The 26,642-nt window shown below is 36.2% G+C and overlaps 2 protein-coding genes and 1 long non-coding RNA gene across 3 annotated transcripts; 1 reads left to right on the top strand and 2 right to left on the bottom strand.

Annotated features, from left to right (window-relative positions):
• Positions 1-230: 230 nt before the first annotated feature.
• LOC105201754 lies at positions 231-8,396 on the top strand. Its single transcript, XR_005576017.1, has 7 exons — positions 231-298; positions 481-540; positions 772-842; positions 1,024-1,163; positions 1,479-1,526; positions 5,805-6,702; positions 7,323-8,396. It is a non-coding gene; the product is annotated as an uncharacterized LOC105201754 (long non-coding RNA).
• On the bottom strand, positions 2,303-3,352 carry LOC105201753 (Golgi SNAP receptor complex member 2). The gene is made up of 2 exons (XM_011169926.3): positions 3,091-3,352; positions 2,303-3,017 (listed from the first exon to the last, which is right to left on the bottom strand). Exons 1-2 carry the CDS (start codon positions 3,228-3,230, stop codon positions 2,519-2,521), a joined length of 639 nt encoding a protein of 212 aa, XP_011168228.2. The 5' UTR covers positions 3,231-3,352; the 3' UTR covers positions 2,303-2,518.
• Positions 8,397-9,647: 1,251 nt separating the features above from the next.
• On the bottom strand, positions 9,648-26,427 carry LOC105201752. Its single transcript, XM_011169925.3, has 5 exons — positions 26,049-26,427; positions 18,191-18,351; positions 17,086-17,249; positions 13,404-13,572; positions 9,648-11,907 (listed from the first exon to the last, which is right to left on the bottom strand). The coding sequence occupies exons 1-5, from the start codon at positions 26,058-26,060 to the stop codon at positions 11,715-11,717; spliced, it is 699 nt and encodes a 232-aa protein (XP_011168227.1). The 5' UTR covers positions 26,061-26,427; the 3' UTR covers positions 9,648-11,714.
• Positions 26,428-26,642: the final 215 nt, after the last annotated feature.

The raw sequence follows: 26,642 nt of genomic DNA, 5'->3' as shown, positions 1-26,642 counted from the left end.
CGGAGCGGGAGCGCGTGGCGTCGTAAACTCGTTAATAGGTAAATCTATATTAATCTCGCGATAATTTAAGTTTGCTGCCCAATAATATCGCGGAAAATGTATAAACGCTAAGTTGAGTGCGGGACATGGTAGCGTTATTGCGGTAGCGGCGTCGATCTTGTCGCGTGAAGTTGACCGCGCAAAGACGAAGCCGCTTCTCTTGCCACCTTCAGTTGCATTCACGTTTCTTTTACAAAACGCAGTGGACGCGGGACGGACCGGCTCCGGAACAGAGGCGTTATCGCGAGTCGTTTAACAGGTGAGCGAAATCTTGCATTAACAGGTGTTGCCAAAAGTTAATCATCGCGTAACGTAGATTCGATGCTTGTACGTTGCGCGGCCGCGGCGCGAACGCGGCGTCGATGAGCTTGACGCGTAAAGTTGATCGCGCGGGAACGAAGCCGGCTCGCCATCTTGATTCGCATTCACGTTTGATTACAGAAACGGCGAACGCGATGCAGATCAGAGCGGGAGCGAGTGGCATCGCAGCTTGTTTAATAGGTAAGCGAAACTAATATTGCGCAATAGATCGGTACTCGGGCATCGACGATGACAACGCGATTATAGTATCGAATTGCGAATAACGCACGCGGATATTTAATATGTAGCATCGCCGCGGCGCGGAACATTGACTAATCGATTTATTATGCGATCTTGGTACGTGAAATTGAGCACGCGGGAGATAAAGCGGCTTTGTCATTTTACATTAATTGCATTTATGTTAATTTACAGAACGCGGTGGACGCTCTTACAAACCGCGAAATGGAGTGGATCTGGAATGAACGGCATCGCGACTTTAATTGGTATAAGCGACATTTATATTAATATTGCATTAGTATGCTGATAATTCGCTTGAACGCATATTTCGCAATATTCGTTGAGGTGAAGATCGAAACGTATAGTGCCGTCGCGATGCTTGTCAAATTAATCGCAAAGGAAAGGAAATGGTTTCGCTACTTAATTATATTCACGTTTATGTTACAGAATACGGCGGATGCGAGACAAACCTGCTCCGGACCGAGTGGCATCGCAGTTCATTTTAACAACTTGTGAGAAGAAGAAAGAAGGATAATTCCCCAAAATAGGAGACCTAGGAGAAAGTGCGTCGGTGGAGCAACTTAGCGGTAAGTATTATTGTCTCGATTATTGCTTACTTGTGTAAAATTAGTCTTTCCTTCGCGTTTGATAGTCGCGTTTTTTATTCCAATGATTTAAAAATAATAAATAATAATTAAAATAATTGTTAAAGAATTTTAATTTAAAACTTTATATAAGTTTTATTTTTATTAGCAATTACAAATAGCATAATTATTTTATTACTTATTATTTTATTATATATTTAATTAAAAAGCAATTAAAAAATGGTGTAAAAATTATGAATTATTTATTCTTTCTTTTAAGCATTATTTTAACTTGAATATTATGCTTCTGTGTTACAGAATCATCGTAGCTACGTTGCTGATAACTCCACTGTTACGAATCGAATGGTAAGTGATAAAAAAATTTTAATAATGAGGTAACGAATCTATGAAAAATGTATTAAATTGTATATACATGTATATATCATATAAACATCATTATAATTATAAATTGAAATAAATAAAAATATCATAGATTCGTTACCTGTATGGGGATTTTACAAACCCACGAAAAAAGGAATAGCTACTATCAGGCTTCTCTTTGCCAGATTTTAAATGCGCGTACATTGAGCGTTGTTTTTTAAAATGCAAATTTTGTGTTTCATCGATTGGATGTATCTAAATGCACCCAATGATTAATCACATTATACGTAAATACAATACTTTATTTTGCAAACTCGCCTATTTTTAATAGTTCAATTTTGCTTCAATTGAAATGTCTTCATTTATGTAACTATACAATTTTCAAGCTTGGGCGAGAAAAAAAGAAAAATTCTGATTAAAATAAAAAAATTATATTTATACATAAAAATACTTTGAATATCTGAAGCAATTACTAATAGGAAGACAAATAAAATAATCACGAATTAACAAAATGCCTTCTGTACATAGTAATATTCATAGATCAATTTATATCACTTATATATAAATTTATAAATTATATATATTATTATACAGTTTTCCAAGAACTTTATCATATCTTTTTTCATTAAAAATACCTTTATTAATACAATATTTGAAAAAATTATTTGATTATTATTACTAAATACAAGTTTATAATAAATATATCAATGTATCACAATAAAATATTCAAACTTGTTAATCTTAGCATAAAATACAATATATCTTGTAAATTGCATTTATTTTGGTACCTATATTTACATATATATATAATAATCAAATAATTTTAAATATCTTGCAACCTATAATTGTTCTCTTAATAAGCATATAATAATCGTATTATGTAAGAAAAACTAACAAGTATGTAAATCAAGCAATTGATTACAATTAACCTCAGATATAACATACATATATATTATATTTAACAATTTTTGGAATGTCTAAGTGAGATAAACTATCACTAAAAGAATAACTATGCAAGTGAGGGTCATACCAAAGACTAAAATAAATCCATCCTGCTTGGTTCGTTGCTCGATCAGCCTCATAGTGGTATTGGAAAGTCCCAAGGTATTGCCAATGTCTATTAGGCGTTTGTGGGCTCCTTTCAATGTTATTCTCTGAGATCTCAAGTTATCTAGGACGTTGCTGCCCTGGTGCAACATATCATCTATGCCATGAATGGCATTGTGTAAGCTGTTATTATGCTGTACAGTGTGATCAATGAAAATGTCCACATGGTCGTTGGTGGTAAATTTCCTGGCCAGTAGAGCCTCTCTCTCCGCTTCTTCTCTCTGTTGTCGTATTACGCGATTGTGCCATGAGTTCAGGGCAGCGCTGAGATGACGACTGTCGTACTTGAGCTGGTCCACTCTCATCCTGTAGTTCTGCCTCTGTGACACCGGACCCTTGAGACATAGCACGTCGAGTCGCTCGCAATTACTAAGGGAAAGCATGTAAATTTACATTGTACGTGGAAATAATTTGCAAACGATATCACTATGATTTTAACTACCTGTTGATAAGACTTATTTTGTCCTCAATAGCTTGCTGCACCTCCTGCAGATCTGTATTAGATGATTTTCTTTCGAGTTGCGAGAAAATGTGCTGCGTTTCCTGTATCAATTTATTAGTTTGATGATACAATGCCTCCATTTTGTTCTCAGTAAAAAGATTTTGATTAGTAATCTAAACAAATTTCAGTAAAAATTTGTAAAATTCTATCATTTGACATCAGCCAATGACGTGTCCTAACCATAGAACATAAAATTTATAGAGTAACATTTTGGCACAGTAAGGGTGCGCTCACATGGGACGAGGAATGGCAGAACTGCAGAACGTTTGTGATTGGTAGCGGCTTCATTCCGCCGATTCCGCTATTTTGTTTTTCCGTTTTCAGCGGAATAACTTTTGCGCATGTATTCGTCTTCAGCTTGAGCCTGCATTTTCTTCGCAAGATTTGCACTTGCTCCTTGCAATAATCTTCTTTCTGCATCGGAAACTCGGGATATGAGGCAGCGGAGAAGATGCAAAACACGATTAAACGCGACACAACTTCGCGCAATACATCACATCCGACTGACGACGAATGTTGGCACGAACGCCCGACAATTTACTTCGCTTCCAACACTCCACAAAACTTTCGAAACATTCGCTCGTGTCGAAAACTTGTACGGGACGACGAGGCGACGATGCGAGTTGAAATGCGTTGTTACGCGCCACGACCTTAAGCCGTGCTCCCTAACTGACCGATTGCCGCTACTGCGTAGCGGCGACGGTAGCGGCGCAGCGGCGCGCAGGCGCGTGATCGTGGCCACGCGCCAGTCACGCTGCTACGCAGTACGCAGTGCCAGCAGTCGATCGGTTAGGGAGCATGGTAGAAGGTGGTGGTGCGTCGCAGCCACAGATATCTATACTAAACTAGATCGCTAACCTGTGGCATTAGCATATGACAGTATTGAGGCAGGAAGGATATCCGGTTTCAGCCATGTTACCTACAACAAAATGGCAGCTCCAATGCCGCTCTAATGCCGCTCTTGCTTGTCATTATGGCACGATATCGAAAAAACACACTCGATAATCGCAATTAATATGCTCAACGGTGCTCAGCGGTTAACCGGTTTAGTTGTCAAACCTGTCAAACACATACGCACTAACCTAATCTACGCGTAGACGCCATTTTCTTGTTGGGTAAGATGGCCGAATCCGGATATCCTGCCGGACACAGCTATTCAGCCGTACGCAGTAGCCGCAGTCGTAGGTTAGGGAGCATGGTAGAAGGTGGTGGTGCGTCGCAGCGCATTTCAACTCACATTCTCATTATCCCGTACGAGTGTTTGATGCGAACGAATGTTTCGAGAGTGTCGTGGACTGCCAAAAGTGAAGTGTCGACGTTCGTATCGAGATCCGTCGTGTCGCATTCAATCGCGTTTCGCGAAGCTTCTCCGTTGCCTTTTATTCCGAGTTTCCGACACGCGTGAGCACTGGAAGGGTTTCGAGACTTCCGAAAACGAAAAGGCTCGCGCGTTCGTGGCAAATATGAATCAAGACGAATCGTTGTGAGGAGAATCTTGGATTCTCCGTGTCACTTGCGTCTTCTCCGTTGCCTCGTATCCCGTATCTCGAGTTTTCGACGGACGTGAGTACCGAAAGTGCCGAAAACGAACCAAGTGTCATGCGTTTGTTCCAAGTACGAATCGAGGATCTTGGATTTTTTAAAGCGGCGACTGAGATTATGTGACGGAGCTGGACGGAGCGACCAGCGGCGAACGGTGAGTCAATTTATTTGTACGAGTATCTACTGTTTATTCGCCCTCACATTTCAGTATTTGTGTCTCGTCCTGATTGCGCTCGTATAAATTGCGACTTAATGAATCGCGCGTAAGCCGTTAGGTTAGGAAAAATTTAAAGTTCGTGTACGCGCGCTTGGCACTCATCCCTTCGCCAGGTGTGCCAACAGACGTGATTTCCGAGGTATTGACCGACTGTATGTATGTATGTACATTGGCATTGTAATATATGTTCACGTAGAGATGGCGTATGGCGTTTCGAAAAATCGTATCAGTTAAATCGTGGCCATTCTGAGGCTTTTTCTTCTCTTCTTTATTTCGATTTTTTCGTAAAATCTGTCCCATTCAAATTTTTTTTATGCGTACTTTAATTCTACACAAGAATTATGATCTGTCAAATAAATTTGAAAATTAATTTATTCTGTAATACGATCGATATTTTTAAGATCCTTAATCCTTTGATATTTCTTGTGTGATTTTATATGCATTTTTCACAAATGCGCCAAACTACACGTCGATAAATTATTCGGCAGGATCGTTCAGAGGATTCTTAAAACACAGTTTTAAATTGAACGAAAATAGTAATATCACTACATTAAATCGAAATTAACATATTTTATAAGTAACAAATTCTGTTGTTATTTTTATATTTAATTTTATTATTATACACATATTATCCCGCTAATTTAATTTTTAGTTAGCGAAACATTAAAAAAAAACTAACAGAGCAACAAATAGGCAGCAAATAAAAAAATAGTTTCAATTGATTCTGCTCACTTTGTTCCGCTAACTTATAAGACGTCTTTTTCCACTACTCCAACTAAACAGAAAATGAAATATCGATTTTCAGCGAAACAATCGGAGAAACACCATCGCAAGACGATGGTGCTCCTTGCAGTGATGGTTCTTACTAAAATACAATAGATATCGTATGTTACAGATATTCCTAGAGATGAAAAACGACGAGAAGAGGATAACATCCATCGTCGCCGACTTGTAATAAAATAAACGAATCGCAGCCGGTTCGTCGCGTCGCGCGTTTTTTCCCGGGAGTGCCGTTTTAGTATTGGACTAATAAACTTTTCATAATTCCCATTCGATAGAATCCTAATTCGAGGACCGGGAATCGCACCCCCACTGCTTGGCATCTTCTTACTGAGGCGTTACCGCGACGTTTCATGCCGAGTGCCCTAAGGCTTTTTTAGATCCTTGATACCTTTTTTGGATTCTTTGAATCTGAGGTTCGAGTCAGTGAATCACGTTTAATCTGACTATAAGTCAGAACTTAGCCTTGGCCAACGTGTTGAGAGGTTGGCTCTCATTTCCTGATTCGTCTATTAGAATGTTAGACGTCGGCAATGAGTACCTTCTTCTTCGTCACGTCTAAATGTCGTTGACATCGCTCGTCGTATAGACGTGTCCGGAGATTAGCTATATCACGAGTGGTGTCACCTGGCCGCCACTGGCTTGGCGTATGACTGAGTCAATTTTAGACGTGATTTTTGCAAGACAAGAGGCGTTCGATTCATCAATGCCATTGATTTCGTTTTTCTCCGCGTGGGGCTTACCCTTGTCCGAGGTGGGTACGCGTGCGTTCTGCTCGCCAACTCGGGGTGCTGAATCCATGGGAATCCCTTTGAATGGGAACTCATATCATGGGTTTTATGAACCCAAAGTGCCGCAGTATGTTTGCGCGAAAGACTTTTATAAATAATTAGTCCACGCGCGCAAATTTAGTATTATTCGCGAGTGTTCCGCGTGTGCAACCGGTGGAAGAGGACAACCTTGAAGACACTGAGAGGAGGAGAGGCATCAGGCCCCAGCGGAGCAACCTTGGGGTAAATATAATTCCCTATTTATATAAATTTAATAATTTTTTTCCTTCAATTCGATCTTAAAGGAATAAATTAAAAAAAATTACTTAAAGAAAATTTATAGAAAATGTTATACACATCTAGAAAAAAATTATATTTAAATTGATGAAATCTTTTCTTTAATTGGATTTTTTTAAGTTGAAATAAAAATAACTTTGGGAAAAATAAAAATTTATTTGATTTCAAGAAATGACGTTATCAATCTTTCTTAAAGTAATTAAATTGTTTGTTCAAATGATTGGTTTTAATTTAAATAAATAATTATTTAATTCAAAAAAAGTACTAGCAAGAAATGTAAGTACAATTTAGTTATTCTGGTTTTAAAAATATATTTTTTTTATTTAAAAGAAAGATTTGCGTTGCACGATCAAACTATTTCTTTAATTTTAATAAAAGGAACAATTATAAAGTTTCTTCGAATCAAAGAAATTTTTTTAACAGTATAGCAATACACAAATTTCTTTGAGTCAAACAAATGTTTTTTGATTCAAAGAGATCTGTTCTGGGCGTATAAAAAGTAACTTTTTACATGTCGATTATTTTGAGCACAGTTTTAATTTTTGGATTTTATTTTTGTGTTACAGTATCATCGCAGCTTCGTGGCTGAATAACTCCGCTCGTTGCGCATCGGTTGGTGAGTCAGTAATAAATTTTCTCAGTATATTTGCATGCTTTTCAAATGTCCAACCAAATTCTTCGTTGTTTTCTTCTTTGTAGCTGGTTTCAGAACCACAAATTCGATCATTCGTGACCAAATTTTTTTGTTGTTGATTAAAAAAAAAACAGAAAGCTTTTACTTTTTTAATTTTGATAACTTTTATCTTGTAATTTATACAAGTCAAAACATCTTTACATAGATGACTTTGTGTCATAATATCTTCACTTTTTTTCGAACTGCAATTTTATCAAAATTAATTTATGTTTCTCATATTTAATTACTAATATTAATATTATCACTTTAAAGTAAGCTGTTTAAGGAAATCATAAAAATACAAATGAAAACATTAATTGTTTCAAGCACGCTGTATGTTTTCATTGAATATTTGTTCACACATTTTCCCGCAACTTTATGATCCGTAGAAGCGATTTGCTTGCATGTAAAGAGAAACAAAAATTTCTCGTTATCACATTTATGCATGTATGCAACTCTTTCGGTACCGTTACATACTAAAAATAGAGGATGCTAGTGCGCGAGTTAAAGCGAGCGTCTTTCCGCTTATGCGTATGTGGTGCCGGGAATCGCGATCGGTTGGCGCGGCTCGGGGCTGTATTTTTAATGTATCATAAATCACGTACGATAGTCGCATTGCGCGTTATGTAGTAGCCGTTCAAGTTATTGCACAAGACAGAGGAATCCATTAGGGAACATGTAATAATCGAGAACACAAGGAGGAAATATGCTCTGACATGATTTATGACGTAAAATAATCCAATAACAAGTTACACGATGACTAACGCATGCTATTCAGTTCTTAGTTCGTGTCGACGATCTTTACATTGAAATTCTTCGGCCAACTTGGAATCGATATTTTACAACGGAAGTATCAAAGAAGTCATGAACAGTCTTTGAACTTAAAAATGATACGAATTAAGTAAGCATTAATTTTTTAATAAATAAATAAATTTTATATTCTACTAATAATAGTCATAAACCCAAAAGCAGAGTTGGGTAGTAATTAGTTAAAAAATTGAAAGTTAATAACTTTTAACTTAATTTAGTTAATTTTACATTTAATTTTTAACTAGTTATTTTTGAAACACGTAAACTTTAATTTATTAACTTGTTCTTAAATTAAAAATTTATATATCTGTAAAAAAAAGTTTAAAATAGAAAAACCACATTCCTATATAAAAAAAATATTTTTTTGTTATTTTATATAAACTCAATTTACAAATGAAATATTAAATTTGTTTAATGAACCATATTAGGGTTGTTTTGAGTATTCAAATTTTAAAAGTTACGAATTTCTTATTTAATACAAATATTTTTAAAAATTAATTTCAATATTAACGTAACTTCTAACATAACTAAATTAATTTTATAAGCTCTTTACTTTAACTTAATTTAGTTAAAAAAATGTATATTAATTTTTTCAACCTTACAACCTACAAACTTATCACAGAATGAACATTAATTAAGCAGCGTGTACGCGATTAGGAAGCGGGAAGGGAGGAAGGAAAAAAATTTTCACGAGGCTTACAATGTATAATAATCTAATAATAAATTATAAATACATGAATGCATATTACAGCTATAAATACAAACCGGTGACATGAAAATGATCCACTTATATCGCGCATGTACATTTATCTACGTTCAAAATTGCCGTTCTTTTCTTAGACACGAGTCGGGCGATCGTCGATATTTAGCTCGAAAAACGGTTCAGTACAATTTACATGATTAAAAATTAATTATGTCACTCCTGCGTAATACATTTGCCGTAGGAACGAGTCGAATTTTTCAAATGATACTTTCGAATTCGTTGTTGTACTCGGTCAGGTTCCGTATATATAGAATCACTCGTGCCCAGCTCTCTCCTTCTCACCCTGACTTTCGGCTGCTGTGCGTATCTCGTCGTCATTTTTAACGACGAGATGATGAGCAGGCAGGCGAGAAGCGAGAGATGTCCGGGGATGAGGGGAACCCGACGGGTAACGGTACATTACGGGACTCGTCGGAATTCACGGTGCGCTCTATTCCCGACGTACGTACGTATGTACGTCCGTCGCGATGCAGGTTTTGTTACGAGGTCCGGTTTCTTCGAGGAGTCAGCGTAAAACGGGGCAACAGTCTTTCGCGTCGGGGGAGATTCTCGTGTAACCCAAGCGGGGCAGGAAGTAGTACGATGATCTTGACCCCCTCTCTCTCTCTCTCTCTCTCTCTCTCTCTCTGGGTCAGCAGGCTGAAGTCTCTCTCTCTCTCTCTCTCTCTCTCTCTCTCTCTCTCTGGGTCAGCAGGCTGAAGTCATGATGACATACTCCCAGTAAATGGAGAACGCTTACTGTCGATGTTACTATAATTGCTACCGCTACGGGAAGCGCGAAGTGTTAAAAAAAGAAGAAGTAAAAACGCCAAGGCGGAAAGATACGGAAGTCTTGCAGATATCCTTCAAGTATTTTTAATAAGCATATCTTGGACTTATTGTGTTAAACCTGCGGGTTTTATATTAGCAATAATTTAATACCCTAACTCGCCTATTGAAAAGATTCGTAGAAATAAGATACAAGAGTATTATAACGGAGTATTCTCACAATTAATTTTTACATTACACAAAAACTGCAGAGCTTTATCGATCTAGTTATACTTAAATATAACAAACAAATAGCGGCATAGATTCTGGGTAAAATTATTTCTAAAAGAAACGTTACATTTCCTCTAGAAAATGTAAAATCTTGACGCTGCCCGTTTTTGTGTGACGTACACGATAACAACGAGGATTCGGGTTCCGTCGTTCATTATCCTCAAACGACGCGGAAATCCTGGCCGGATAGGATGATTCTTTAAAAGTGTACAATATGTCGTAAAGATAAATTATATAGCGACGAGCGCCCGCTCGTATACAGGTCGCGCCGACGATCCTCGGCCGATTTCTAAGGCAAAAACGCGTTGATTTTATAGCGCGATATATAATAGCGCGCGCGAGCGTGTGTGATATAACTTTACGACGACGTAGCGTTTAAGGGAGAGCCGGTCAGCCCGCGGACGACGTTCATCCCGTCGGTGGACACCCAGGCTCACCTGAAACGCCATTTGCACCTGCTCGAAACCGGCTCGGGGAGGCGGCGAGTCTAGTGAACTCGATCGAATTCCGAGACCGGATTCCGCGAAACGGCGCGGCCGTCCACTGCCCCGATTTGCTTTTTCACTTGCCGGCTGGAATATGTGTCCTGCCGAGGCTTTTGGCACGAGAAAGAGAGAAGGCTGAGAGCGGAAGGAGGATGACGCTCGGAATCGTCCTTACACTCCGGATACCCCGGTGAGCAGATTTCGATTGAGAAACACGTTTTGCATTACGGCTCCGAGTATAACTAAATGAGCAGACTGATTTGACTCATCCGCCGAGTATCAGCCCAGAATTATTCGGATGTCTTAAAAAAAAGAGAAACGATATGTAAATTCGTTTGAGAGAGATATTTATCGTCGACGATAAATCCATCGACCGCGACAGTCTTTATCTTCCATGGGTCGCGTCAGACGGCGGATTCTCGTCTTCGTGATAGTTCGTCCAGGTCCCATAAATTGACCGATGTCACAAATGCAAGACAACTCGAGGGATCGCGATTTGGGACAAAGGGCAATTCATTCGCTAAAAAGTATTTCTTTCAAGAAATCTTCATTTTGTTCCATAATTGACTCAATCTATTATCAGCGTCTATTTCAGTTTGATTGCGCAAAGAAATCCCAAGTTTCGCGGAGTTCAGACACATCTTCACATATATCGTCTAAAGCCTTCAAGATTAGGAAAATAAAATAATAGAAAAAAAATTCTTATATAGAACACAGTAAATTAATAGGACAAAATATTTAACAAGTTAACAACGTATTGTACTGAGAAATTTGCTTATATAACACAGATCTTCTAAAGACATCCGTGGGACGTCCAAAGGATGTCCGCATGTCCTAAAGAAGTGAGTTTTTAGGGCGATTACAGCTGATAACCGATTAAGTTAAAGAAACCAACAAACTGGACGACAAACTAATGTGGAATCACTTCTGTTAAAAAAAGAAATAGAAGATAGTTTCATTCCGTTTCATCCCTGGAATTCGTTTTACGCATCCACACACTCTTACCGCACAGATTTCTTTCAAGAAGTAAACTCTAGCGTCGCATATCGATGAGATTGCCGAGCCATTCGGGGACTTTAATGCCCGAGATCGCTCTGTATCGTGGCGTTCCTGGTGGAACGCGGCGTTTGGAATGACTTTTGTCGTCCCGACAGAGAACAATCGGAGATGCTTGCGACTTGACGAACATTTAATAGCTTGGAACGGCCGGCGGCGCGTCGTTTGACGCGCCCGCCGAATTTCTCGCCTTGCAGACGCAACCGCTTTCCACCAACACGTAATCCTGGCCGGTCAAGGTCACCGGTCCGAGAGGAATCACCAGAAACAGGTACGGCACGAAGGTCTGCGTGCACTCGCCGTGAACCACGTCGCATTCCTTCGATCTGAAACAACCGACCGATGAGAGAGATTCTGCTCCGGGTTCGTTCACCGGACGATAAGCTAGCTGTTTACGGGTTGCATTTGTACCAGGGATTCTGTAGCGCTCGAATACGTAAGCATTGCTGACATAACTTCGAGTGTAATACGTGCATCCACGAGACGCGACGTGCACGAAGCGGCACGTGTACGTTACGACACTCGCATCTGTCTTTACGAGATAGTTCTTCGCGAGCAATGCTTAAATGAAAAAAAAAAGGAAATTCCTTCAAATTATTTTTTCTCGTAGCTTCATCATTCTGCATCATTAGTTTCTCAGATATCTTGATATATATCTGTTATAGAAATAGTACATGTATATTCGTATATATTTTTACGGAAAGAACGAATTTGCTGAAGTATTTAAAAATTGGCTGAATAAAAAAAAATCTAAAAATCTAATTTCGTTGAACTATCAATATAATTATAAAGAATATTTAAGTATGATGAAAAAGTTTTGACATTCTAGCAATCAGCTTGAGCAATCCTCGATAGGTACATTGCACAATAATGGTATTAAAAATTAATAAAAATTTTGCAATAATTAAAATAATATATTGTACAATTTTTGTGCAAAATTGCTTTATATAATTTAATATAAATGTTGTTCTATTAATGTGCATAAGTATTTTGATCATCTAACAAAATTATAAAAAAAAATTATTCGGTTTAATAAATTTATTTTATTTTTTTTCTCTATTTAGGTAATTTTTAAATACTTCAGCAAAACCGTTCTTTCCGTGTGCTTTGCAAGAGAATTGCGAGAGAATTTTAATTGCCCTATATTCAGTACACGTGTAACGTTTGGCTCGTAAGTGATGCTTTATGATAATAGAACTAACAGAGCTATGTTTGAGTTATCTGGGAAGGAATTTCGCATAAAAAAGATCTCAAAAGTAGGCGCATGTCGATCACGAACACACAGTTGTAAACCAGTTCGTCCTACTGTGCCACATTCGAATTAATTCAGCGAGCGGGCGGCCCAGGTGAATTTCAATCTGCCCCGAGATGTCCCGCTGCTCTTATAAATCACCGTGTAAAAATTCGTGCAATATATCGCGTTGATAAATATTGACCACACACGAATCCCATTTACATAAATTAACTGCAGAAAGAGTAGTATATACATCTAACAAAGTGCTTGCAGAACGCTAAAAAACCACGAAGTATTTCAAGCATGGATAAATTTGGAATTTCTAATTTCTGCTTTATTAAAATATTCGGGAGAGTCTATAAAGTTACGTGTTCTCTATTAAGAACAAAAAAGATTTTACGTAGCAACTTCTGTAAAGGCACGAACAAACAAAAGTTTCTTTTTCGGTTAATTTCAGGCCGAAGAACTTCGGACATAAGCACAAGCATAAATTTCACTTGAAACTCGTTAAAAAATCGATGTAAAGTCGCGGAAAATTTGCAAAAGCTGATTACAAATTTGCCCAAGAATCTTAATCGCGATACTCACTCGCAAACTTCGAAGACGACCTGCTGCAGGAGGTCGGGGAACTTTTGTACGATCGTTACTGGTTGTCCGCTGGTGAGGCTGATGCCGTACATAGGAGCCGTGGTATTGTATCTTGTTTTACAGAGTCGGGCGGGCGAGCCGCAACTTTCCTTCGTGGAAAACGCACGGCCTGAAAACCCAGTGACGATCATTTCGTGGGAACACAATTTTTTTTCTCATTATAATATGCATAATGTAGCGTAACGGGCATTATAATTTTCACGTGGTCCATCATATTCTTCGGGCTGTACTTATTTAAGTGCAATGCACATGATACTTAACATAAAACGTTATTGCGGTTTATTGACAGCACTAGAACGTTATAATACGGTATAGTACGAGATGGTCCCGTAAGAATACGGGATTCATATGGATCCCATTAGAATTATGTAGCTTAAAAACAGCATCTTTTACAAGTGTAGATTTCCAGGTAGTACGCTGTCATTATTTATTGTTACTTTGACGACATTTTGCTGTCAAAGTAGCGACAAATAACGTCGGCTTGCTACTTGGGTTATTACTCAGCCAGCATGAAATATGTCCAGATTTTTCATTAGAAAGACCGAACATTCATAAAAGCCTTTTTTAAGAGGATAGATATCACAACAGTATTTTTACCCAAGGAGAACGTAAAAATTAAAATAACGTCAATCTGCAGATTGATTAAATTTACATCAGCTTTAATCATTTACGTAATTTTTTATCATGATTTGGTCTTATCAAGATGACGTCATGATTAACATACTTTGACGTTTCTGTTCTTCTTGGGTATGCTTTTTAAATACACTTTCTATCTTACACGAAAAGAACAATTTTAATGCAGCATTTAAAAATTTAGTTAGATACAAATCAGAAAATAATTTTATGTTGGACCATCAAAATAATTATGTAATACGCTCGAGCATGATAATGTTGCTGCAAACAGTTTTGACGTTCCAGCAACCAAGTTAAATCCGATACAATATTTTAAATGGTTCAACATAATTATTTTCTATCTATATTTTAGTAAAATTGTTCTTTTCGCGTAGATATTTTAATAACATTCTTCGAGATTAATTTCAATATATAGCACAGAATATTTTACGTATGATTCTTTTTTGTTTCTCGACGGTAATCATTATTTTTCGAACATTCATAACAATACGTATAAAACAAATTGTTTATATATTCGCACTCGATTCGACACATTTGATTATCAAGCTTATCAATCGAGGTCTACTGAAAACAAAGTAGCGTAGGTGAACAACTGGCAACGCTGAGTCGAGATTCGCTCTCGGAATCAGCGGCCTTCGCCGAGCATTTCGAGACGAGCATGTATGCTCGAAACGAGTGGGTCGCCGGTAGGTCCCGTTATGAGCACAAGGAACGATAACTGTATTGGCTGGATAACACGGCGCCTTATTGCTGGCCCATCGGTGCCGACTATTATCGGGAGGATCGAGGAGCACCACGATGTGGCGGCGACGGCGGCGGCCTCCGATCGGAAAACTCTCTCGGCGCGGATCATCACTACGGGTCGCGCGAATTTCGCAGAATCCCCGACGGCCCGGCCGGCCAGGAGGCACGAAGTGCTTAGAAGTCGGTTAGAAGCGGGTTTTCGTGTCAGGACAGCCGCATAACTGAAGGCTGCAGGGCAGTGAGCAAGAGCCGCGATCGTAAACGGCTGTGCACGCCGATCGGTACCCACCTCGCGACCGGCCGTTCCAATTTTTGTGGGGGTCCGCTCGCGGGGGCCCCAAGCGCTGTTCCCCGTGCTATGTGCCCGCTACGAGGTTTTTTTCGAGGTCTTCAGCTGCGTGGGAACAGGGTCGTTTTATGAGAATACCGAACCAAGAGCGCTCGCGCTTCCCGGACAATTCGCGTGTTTCGCGAGTACGGTTTTACCGAGGATTTCGCGTTCGATGGAACAGGCTTTTCTGCGATAAATCCTGGAAGTTGGTTTTTTTCCAAGTTCAAACAAACAATAAAATAAACGGCTTTCTATTTATCAGTTTTTACTATTTCTTATAAGGTCTTGTATTTCTGCTCGTCGAAATGTCGCTGCGATTTCTGGTACTTTCAAGATTCTACATTTGGCCTTGGTGGAAAAAAATTACAAAATTATTACGCTAAGATGCTAGAATTAAAACACTTTCATTAATTTTAGTAGTTAAATACATATATTTAAGAAAAAAATAAATACTTTTACGAAAAAACTATTTTCTATTAATTTCTATTTTTAGTAGAACTTTTTAATTATTTGTAGAAATTGTTGTAGAAGTGTTTTTGCCAGAATAAGCTACTTAGAAATGTGTAGAATATTGTAATTTGTTGAAGTTTGACGTAGTTTTTCCGAGAAATTTGTAGAATTCGTACAACAAAAATACAAAGTTTTAGAAAAGTGTTCCAATTGTAGCATTTTCATGTAGATTTTGGTACCATTTCTTAAATTTGTGTAGAACTTTGTAAAATTGTTTTCTGCAGAGGGGTTTCTGCGAAATAAATTTAATCCTCGTTCTTAATTTATTTGATCACGATAAAAATGATTTATTTATTTACATATGCACGAAGAGAAGATAAAAGAAACAAAAGTGGTTATTGATTTTATCATTTCTAAACTTCATATACTTCACATACCGTAGGATCAAAACACATTTATTTTTGTGTATAGTGACTTAATTCTCGTTATTTATTCAATCAAGATAGGAGAGATTTATTCATTTATATGCACTCCGTAGAGTTGAGAGAAGCGTAAGGTGGGTTTCATTTCTTAGCGTTTATATATCTCAGCGTTGGGATTAAAATAAACTTCAACTCGAAACAGAAGGAAGTAAAGTTACACGTGTAGAAACCGGTTGACGGAAGATTAACGAGATTAAGTGAACAATTTCCATTGGGTCACAATATAATTAGCTGTTGCGACGCATTTAAATAAGGATGTGAAACATAGCGGATAGTGAGCAGTAGAGGAACGAGATAAACGATAGAAACATTGTGCGAATATTACACAATAATGACACGAAAATTTTGCAATAATTATATTAAGATGATACGTCGTAATGCAAGAATTTTATCAAAATAAAATTTCTAATAATATTAGTCAAAAATTAATCAAATCTAAATTTGAGGTATAAATATTTTACAATTATTTAAAAAACCGTTTGATTATTTATTTAAAATGTTATTAGGCTGAATATTTCATACTGCAATATTTCTACGTTATACTTTATGAATAATTATCACATGCATTTTCACAACATATATGTGGATTAATTATATTGCTAATCTGTTACACATAAAATACTGCTAAAATATATTTTTTTGATTATTAAACAATTTTTTTTTCTAAATTTAATTTTGCACATTTATCACTAAAATGAATCGACATATTGTCAGAGATTTGCCGAAATATTATTTCGAATATATATATGCAAACAGCAATATTTTATAAAAGGTCAATACTTCTAGTTTTGTAAATACATATACCTACATAATTTCAAATTATTCTTTTTGCAAGTTTCGTCATATAATTTAATAAATGTTGCGCTATCGTTGAATTCTCGATCTTTCTTGTGCGGTTTGGAAGCGAAAGAGACTGAAGCGAAAGAGACTGTGTACACGTTCCACGATGAGAGGAACACGGCGCGTTTAAACGCGGACTTACCGTTCCGGGAGCTTCCGGCGATAGAATAGTCCCCGTGGGCCGCTCTGTAGTTGTGCAAAAGCGCTTTCCTCGTCAGTTCGGGATCAATCGTCCGTGGCTGATGCGATCGCGCGGTTCGACTACTGCCCGCCCAGAGGTTCTTAAAGCTCCTCGATATTGCGGCGCTGCAAGAACGGGACACATAACATCCGTTGTATTCTGCCTGGTTATTATTAAGATCTTCTTTTACATACTATCGTTTGATAGTTTGAATATAATCTGCTCCTCAAAATATAACTCAATTGTTTTATCGACATTTATTTTGTGTACATAATTTATCCTGGAGATGCTCTTTCAATAGAGCAAATTAAAGCAGAAAACGATTGATATAAATTTAACTGTAAATTCCACTGTAATTTTTCTATTTCGGGTAAATGCAAACTTTACTAAGAAATTATCGATAACAGTGATAGATCGGTATTTCATAGAAAAATATTTATAGCAATAGTATTTTAATTATATTTTGTTTTTAGTACGATTATTTGAAAGACATAAAGATTTCGATCTAGTTTAGATTTAGATTTGAAATATGAAAGAATTTATTTTTGCAGATTGTTTTTCATAATCTTGGTTCAGTAACCAAGTCATTTGAGTAACGGTCCCATGTATCGTTTGAGTTTATCTCAAATAATATAGGAAATTGTTAATTTCTCCTAGCGGAAATTGTAAAATATTCAAACTACTAATCGGAGAATGTAAGTTATCAGATAACAAAAATACTTGGAAAATATTACAATCTCTAGACATCTTTCAAATATCTTTTAGACTTTTTCTAGAACTTTGACCGCTGTGTATTAATACACAATATAAATAATCGAGAAGTCCTAACGGTCATAGTTAGCTTGCAGTGCTAATATTTCTTGTGTGACTTTGCATACATGTTTCAAGTTCACGGAACTGTGCGCCGAGTAAATTTTCAGTCTTGGAACATAGTTCTAAGTTGAACGAGAAACATCATGTTATTAAATTGAAAGTCAATTTAATAACAAAGAATTAATTTAATAATATAGAATTAATGCATTCAATTACATAGTCAATTTAATAATATAGAATGTTTGCTACTTACGAGGGATATTGCATGTTATTTGGTCCTATGCAATCAGCGGAATCGGTGAGTGCGTCACCCCATATATATTTTAGACCTAGACCGTTACCCTCACACTTCCTGGCATCGTGTGCATACGTAAAAGCCGTGATAATAAGTATCAGACCGAGATACCTGGACATCTGAAAAAAGAGAGAATATTGATGTTTCAAGAATAGAATGCTCGAAATAATTGGATCTGATATGTTTCTTGCAGAATTGGGTAGTAATTAATTAAAAAGTTAAAAATTAAATAGTAGAGTCGGTAACTTTTAATTTAATTTAGTAAATATATTTTAAATGAATTAATTTGTAACTTTACTTAGTTATTTTAAGAACACATAAACTTGTATTTTTTTCAAGTTAAAAATTTATCCATGCAAAATTATAAAAGGAAAAATATATTTCCATATAAAAATTAATATATATATTTTGTATGACGCTTAACTAACAAATAAAATGGCAAATTTGTTTGATGATTTGTATTGTTTTCATTCTGTTATCTCAAGCAATCTAATTTTACAATTACATTGTAATTTAATATAAACCAATAATTATCTTCAAAATTAATCTTTAATTTAATTTAATCTTAATGCAATTTTTTAGCATATTAAAATTACTTTTATTAGTCATTAACTTAACTTAATTTAATTGAAAACAAATATTAATTTACCCAGTCCTGGTTCTTTGAATTCTTGGACACAAGGGAGCTTTTATAATTATCTTAATTTCTGAAAAATCACATTTTATTGAACGCTTGTTTTAAAATTTTTAATCATTGGGGGAATTACGTACAGCCCAAGGTGATAGTTTAGCATATGCATATTCTATGCTAGCTATAGATATTACGTGTAGATATTCTAGCGTCATTTGCAGCAAAAGACCATCAATGCAACGTAATGCCGCATTAGATAAAGTGATAGTCACAGGGACAGGCGTTTCGCCGCGGGCGAAATTTTGCCGAGGGAGGGGTATTATCTTCTTGTTAATAAAGATTGATACCGCCAGCGATGAACTCACGCTGCGTCAGCATGCGTAGGCTGATATAAGAACGCGAAGCGCGCGACGGAAGGAACGCGCGAACGAGCGAGCGAGCGAGCGGTCTTGGAACCCGAGTTCGCAAGAGGTCAAGAGCAAGAGTAAATGACACACGCAGGTGTGAGCATACACTTCGCGTATACACTCGAGAGAAAATTCTGCAACGGCTTCCTCAATCGGAGCCATTGTGCCGAGCGAGTTGCCACTTTCGAGATTCTCCAGCGCGAGTCCTGGAATTACAATCAATAGACGGGTTATTTTTTAACAAGCGGTCTATTCATTCTCGACGATGCGCGACGTGCGGAGATGCGAAAGCGGAAGACAAAAAGGAAAACAGTGAGAATCGATGAAATCAAACGCGAAAGGATGCGCTTCTATTTATTTAGATAATTTTCTGAAGAACGCGATGGAAAAAGAGAGAGGAAGGAATTCTTCTTTTGCAACCAAGGTTTTGCTTACTCATCCTTCTTCGTTTAATAGTGATCATAATTAATAGAGATATCTGGTTTCTTCGCAGTTAACATAAAATTCTATATACGCGCTCCACGCACAAAAAAAGGCTGCCATTTGACCGGAAAGTGAATATATCTGATTCTCGTATTAGACTTCGATCATATTTTCTCAGTTATCGCGGTGTATCGCTCCAATTAATCCTTTTACTGTGTGAGCACCGTACGTACGAGTAATTTGATGTAACGGATAATCGCCGGGAAATCACCGGTTCTCGTGCGAGGCTCGCCATCATTTCGCTCTCGGAATCCGCGTCGAAAGGATTTCCGTTTTGCGGGTGAGTTTCATCGTGAAGGAAAAAAAAAATCACATCGACCAGAATTATTTTTTTCCCTTTCGCGACGCCTCGTACGTGACACGATAAGAATCGTGACGATGAATGCAAAAGGGAGAGAGAAAAAGAGAAAGAGAAAGAGGGCGAAAGACAAAGAGAGAGTGAACGACGGGACGAGAGCGCGAATTAAGAATAATGATTAGTGATTCTATAATCGATGCGTGACTTCCTATATGCAATTCGAGGTTTGTAGGTTGCTGGGACCGTGCAAAATCCGTTATGCGCGCTTATGCGCTGCTAGACGACGAGTGAAAGCGATCGCGCGTTCGGAAAGAAGCTCGACGAGCGCACGACGTTGCATTTTGATTTGTAATTTTCACGTATACCGGCGCCCGCGTGACTACGCGGAATGATAAGCGGGATTGCTTTCCAACGTTTACGCGAGTCCTCGCGTCGGACGAGATTCAATTAACCCTGGCACGATTAAGAGGACCAGTTTTACAGAGCTGCTTCTGGTGGAAGAAAAGCACACAGATATACAAAATGGAAATAAATAATAGTTATTTAGGATTTTAGAGGATATAATTAATAAAATAATTTTAATATAAAGTATAGTTAATATTATTTTTGAACATTTATTTAGAAATTGTTTACAATAAAATACTTAAATCTTAAATTTAGAGAAATTTGAAAGTTAACTCACTGTTATTAATCTTTATAAAATAATTTAATATAAGCTATAATTAATATTATTTTTGAAAATGTAATTAAGAACAAAATTATTATATTTACAATAAAGTGCTTAAATCTTAAATTCAAAAAAATTCTAAATTTACTGATTGTTATTGATCTTCATAAAATATAATTATTAAAACAATTTTTATGTAAGATATAATTAACATTATTTTCAAAAATTGATTTAATAAAGAAATTGTTTACAATAAAATTTAAATTTAACAGTTTACTCATTGTTATTAATTTGATAAAAAGTGTAAAATTTCTTAGAACTTTGAATTTCTTTCATTATTTAATAGATCTTTAGCAAAATAACATATTTATGATATGTGTAAACATGAGATAAGTTCATATAAAAATGTATTTAATAAAAAAATTGCAATAAAAATTTGCAATAAAATACTTAAATCTTAAATTCAAAGAAATTTAAAAGTTTACTCACTATTTTAATCTTTATAAAATGACTTTATTATAAGACATAATTAAATTATTTTTGAAAATCTATTCAATAAAAAAATTATTTAATAAAATTAATAAAATTTAAATTTAAGAGTTAGTCCATTGATATTAATTTTCTAAAAAGCGCAAAACTTCTTGGAACTTCTTGGATTTTTTGAATTTCTTTCGTTATTGATTATTCAATAAATCTTTAACAAAGTAACATGCATATTTATGATGTGCGTAAACAAAAGATAAGTTCACATAAAAGTTGTCTAGCCTCAGGTTCTCACATTATGTTTACGTGGCTTGTTGCCGTTTTAAAAGCGCGGTCAATAAAAGTCTCGAGGAAGATTATTGCTTCTCGGAGAGAACGATCTGACTGACGTTTGACGGGCGCTTGAATAACGAGCCACGGTCAACAACGGGAGAGCAAGGAAATCATTAACGGATACCGTCCAAGGTTGGTCAATGGCCGTGACCGTCGAGAGACGGGCGTGCGCGCGTGCACACACCCGACATACCTGTTGCCTCGACAAATCCTTGATCCCGGCATTGATCTCTCCGAGCTCTCCCATCTGCCGCGTAATCGTTATAGCTTATAAACTGCCCGGATTAAATCCGGATTAAAACGATATTGAGAGAAAATTAGTACGATCTCGATTGGGCCGTTACGGCCGTTGTAGTCGAGCTACGACCAAGGCGTGCTTAAGATACATATATATATATATATATCATTAACACGAAGTTAAGTTAAGCGAGAGATAGCTGCTAGCATGCTTGTACGTAATAAATTCGCGCGGTCAAAGGATGATTACTCTCGTTACGCGCCGAAGTTCCTCTCGAGTCACTGATTACTCTTTCCGCTTCACCGCACATTCTTGACATTATCCGTGCTGGGAGCGGTAACAACAGCAACGACGACCGAGCGGATCGCCGTGTTTTCTTCTTGTATAGGCGCGGAAAAGGCGTGATACGTGCTCGATTAACGTTACGATTAATCAAAGTCTAAAGGCGCGGCGGCGCTTCCCGTATAGTGTGGCGCGCGATTCATTTCGCGGGTCGCGTGGAAACAGAAGAAGGATCCAAGCAGATGATCTCCGCGATTCGCGTCTTCCGTTCCGATACGTTTCATACATCCCGCTGTATAACGTTACTTACTCCACCGTTGCGACCTTGCGGTTAATTAAAAGCGTTCTCACGCCTGTGCCGGCGCACCGCGCCCGAGGATCCGCGATGTGCGGTCGCGGCGGTCCTTTTTTACGATCTCTCTCGTTCCGCCCTGGATTTTTTCGCACGGGAGTCACGGTGAGACGCGACGTGCATACGCAATTTACACATGACTCGAATTTACAATGCAACCGATCGAAATTCCAAGAAAACGAATGTGTGAGTTGCACGCCAAATAAAAAATTACAGTCGTGAGTTGGGAAGCTGACGAACTGACAAATACGGATGTAGGGTCACATTCCTTTAATATAACAATAGGTTCTTGGTACACTCAATATTATATTATTAACACCCTTTCTGTTTTTCATTGTTCATATTAATACTATATAATTAAGGCTGTATGGGTCCTATCTCAAAACATTATCAAAAATAAGAATATTTCATAGAATATTTTAGTATTGCATTTGAATATCTATGTAAAATTTGAGCACAATTTGCTTATATTGGTTTAAAAGTTATTTAACTTTTTCTTTACTCCTGATTCTTACGTAAAACATCTTTGGATTTTGATTAATCGTGTTTTGCAGTACTTATTTGCAAATTTGATGGGGAATTAGCATTACCAATTGAATCAAAATTTTTGATTCAAAAACTCTAATATTCCTGCAAAAATTCATTTAAATTCACTTACTTGTTTAAAAGTTATTTATTTTAAATTTCAGCAAAATATAATATTTTTCATTATAAATTAAACTTTTTATTGTTTTTTTTTTTTTATAGTTAGTCAGGGCCAAAATTCGGGCATTTGCGATTAAAATTTTTTGTTGTCAATTAGAAAGAAAAAGAATAAACCTAGAAAAGTTTTCAGTATTTAAATTTTGATAACTTTTAGCTTATATTGTATAGCCAGAATATCTTTAATAATTTATTTCACGTATAAATAGTTATCGCTACCGTTAATCCAGACAGAAATGCTTGCGGGAAGTGCCGCATGATTATTAACTTTTTACATTATTAAGTCTTTGCGAGAAAATTGATAAAAAAATAGAGATAATTACAAATATCAATAATTACAAATTATATTTATCTAATCGAATATTTAAGCATATAAATGCGTTGCGATAGACGATTGCAAAAGGAAGGGACGCGACGCGCACGTGGGAATTGTCTGAACCTGAAGAGTCCGCGATCGGAATCTCCGTCGGCTCCATGCTGGCGGCGATTTCGGATGGGGACGCCAATTATTCCAGGCAATGATTCCCTACGTCGTTCTGTAATCGTCCGTACGGCCGGCCGTAAGTGTACTGTTACTACTCAAATTACAATCGCTTTTTCCCTCTTCCTCATCTTTACGACGTATAGGACAACGATCTGTAAAACTTATTATTAAAAAAAAAAAAAATTACATATATATTTATTTGATGATGAAAAATCATTGAATGAAGTGGAATATTTTAATTCTGAAATTTATATATATATTTTTTTTTCATCAAATTAATTTTAATGTCATGTAGACTAAGAGACAAAAAAATAATTATGGATTTCTGTTGATTTAATTGATAATTTCATAAATAGAAAAAGATAATCTAACAAACATTTTTTAAGAAAAAAAAGTTAGAACAAATATATAAATAATTTTTTGTATTTTTTTCTTTGTAAGGTTTTTTTTTATGAAATCAGCATAATATTTGCAATAAATCTCTATAATATTCTCCGAATAAAGCAATTTATAAATATAATTAACAAAACATTTTTAAAATTTTTGTAAAACTATTCAGTTATTTAATATTATTATATTAATTTATTAGTGAAATAAATAATTGTATCTATCTTATCTGAACAATTTTACTGCGGTATTTAAAAACTTGACTAGATACCGATTACTCAGAAAGTAATTTTATATTCGACCATCAAAATAATTATGTAGGACGCCCAAGCACGAGCTGCACGGGCAATATTGTTGCAAACGATTTTGACATTCTAGCAATCAAGTTAAACAGCCGATACAGTTTTTTAAAATTGTTAATTGTTCTTTCCGTGTATTTAATCTACATATAATTTATATTTATATTCTTTGTTTTTCTATGATTAAGTGGGAAATTTAATGAAGAGGCAAAATCGCTTTAACAGAGTTAGTTGGGCAATAATGCTCGAAGATATTTCGTTTTTATCCCTTTGAAAACAGATTCTCTACGTTCTTACACGCGATGTGTCGCCGAATCTAACGGTAACGTTGATTCAGTCAAAACGTCGTTTCCTCTCATACAAGTCGAACGTTATCGAGTTGTACGTACGTTTACTTATCCTTCTGCTCAATAACGGTACATGCGTTTCGGTGGTTCGTTTCATGAATAAATTATATTCTATCACCGCGAGGCTAAAATTCTTTCTTGCGGCTGATAGTGTGACAATCTTAAACCAACAATCGTAACTTAGCTCATAACAATGAAATATCTCAGACAGCGCACGATATTTATGCTAAATATTCATAGGTACTCATAAACATTTATTACTATTTATTTTCTAAACATTATGTAAATATTTTATACATATATTTTATATAGATAAAGAAAAAAATCATAAAATTCAACATGTTATTACAATATAGTATAAATATTTTATACTTTTACAGTGAAGTATAAAATAAATACTTATAGTATATAACATTTATATATAAGTTGCGTTTCTAAACCCATAAAGTATAATGCGTTTCTAAAGTTAAACCATAAAATGCAATGAAAGATTAACACAAGCTAATCTTGTCCTATTTTGCAAATTAAAATATTAAATGCAGACTTGACTTGATCTTAAAACCTAGTTTCATAATCTTTAAACTTCACTTTGGATATGATATACTCGAGCTTTTTTTAAACAAAAAATGATTTTCTTCGAAACTATCGTTTACTATTGCTTACAATTTTTTTTTTATTAATAAGGATACATACATTACACTTGGTACCGTTATATTCATTATTATCTGATGTTTCGATAAAAAAATTGTTAAGATATGTTTATTTTTTAAAATATTCTTAGTAATTGAGTATGCCATACTCGGGTGTGGTGTATACGTAAGAAAACCGATAGAATGGATTTTAAGAGTTAATATTGGAAAGATATATCTGGTACAAAATAGTTTCATTAAAAATCTAAAACGATTAATCTTTGATTCAATATATTATATTTTTTATTAATTATTGATTACACATTGTAAAGCGAAAAGAATTTCGACTACTTATCAGCGAAAAAAGCGGAGATCGAATTTCGTGGTCGCATACCTCGAGAAAAACCCTCAGGCTGCATAATGAAATGTTATGTCTTATGTTGTGCTTCAGGTAATAAATGTTCGAAGCACCACTCGACTTTTTAAGTAGTTAGCCATAGAGATAATCACCTTAAAGAAACATTTTAGTGCCCTCTTTTCGTCTAAGTGTGCCCGTGTAGATTTTAAGCCTCTTGCCCACGAAGGGTAGATTTTACAATCGCCGAATCGCATTCATATGATGTGGTCAAAAGATTAAAATTTCAAATTTTCATGAATTTGAATTCAAGTTTTTAGTTTTTCTTCAATTTTTAAAAACTGATCATTTAAGATTGGTGAAATTTGCAAGAATCGACTGCGATAGTATTTAAATTACAAATTTCGAAAAAACGTAATTTGATCTACATTTTACTCACCGTGAGGAACATTTGTTTTAACTTGAGTTAAAGTCCTTTTCTCGGTCCGTCCGGCGATCTCCACGTTACATTAAAATCAAGCAAACTATCCTCGAGAGACTGGATAAGTAAAAGAAAAGGATATTGATACCGAATAAAGGAATATTAGAATTAGGGCACACGATTCTCTCTTTCTCTTCCTCAAACACCGTTCATGTCACTACACCGGATGTCGAGTGGGGTCGAGCACCTCCGTCCTCGCAGGTGGATGTCCAGAGGTTGACTGTAGAATCGTAAGTAACCGCTCTCTGTGCTTGGGTAGCGAGCCGGGGCGAAAGAGGGGATCTTTCTTTCTCTTTCTTCCTCTCTGAGATACTGGCCCCTATTCAGCCTTTAAACCTTTTTCCGCCTACTGGTGGAGAGAGAGAAGATTTAATGTGAAAGAGGGTAGCCTCCGCTACTTCTTTTTTCGTCATACAGATCGGGAAACGTTGAGTACCAAAGTTTTTCTTTACTAATACGGTCGAGAGAAATTTGAGCTTTTTTATAGGAAAAATTATCTATTTTAAAAAGTGATTATTAATTTGCTATGAATAAAAAAAACTTGATTTTTAT

This window comes from Solenopsis invicta, chromosome 12 (genome assembly GCF_016802725.1).
Source record: "Solenopsis invicta isolate M01_SB chromosome 12, UNIL_Sinv_3.0, whole genome shotgun sequence".
NCBI lineage: Eukaryota > Metazoa > Arthropoda > Insecta > Hymenoptera > Formicidae > Solenopsis > Solenopsis invicta.
The sequence above is the reverse complement of the archived record's forward strand: the minus strand, read 5'-3'. Positions and strand labels throughout refer to the sequence as shown.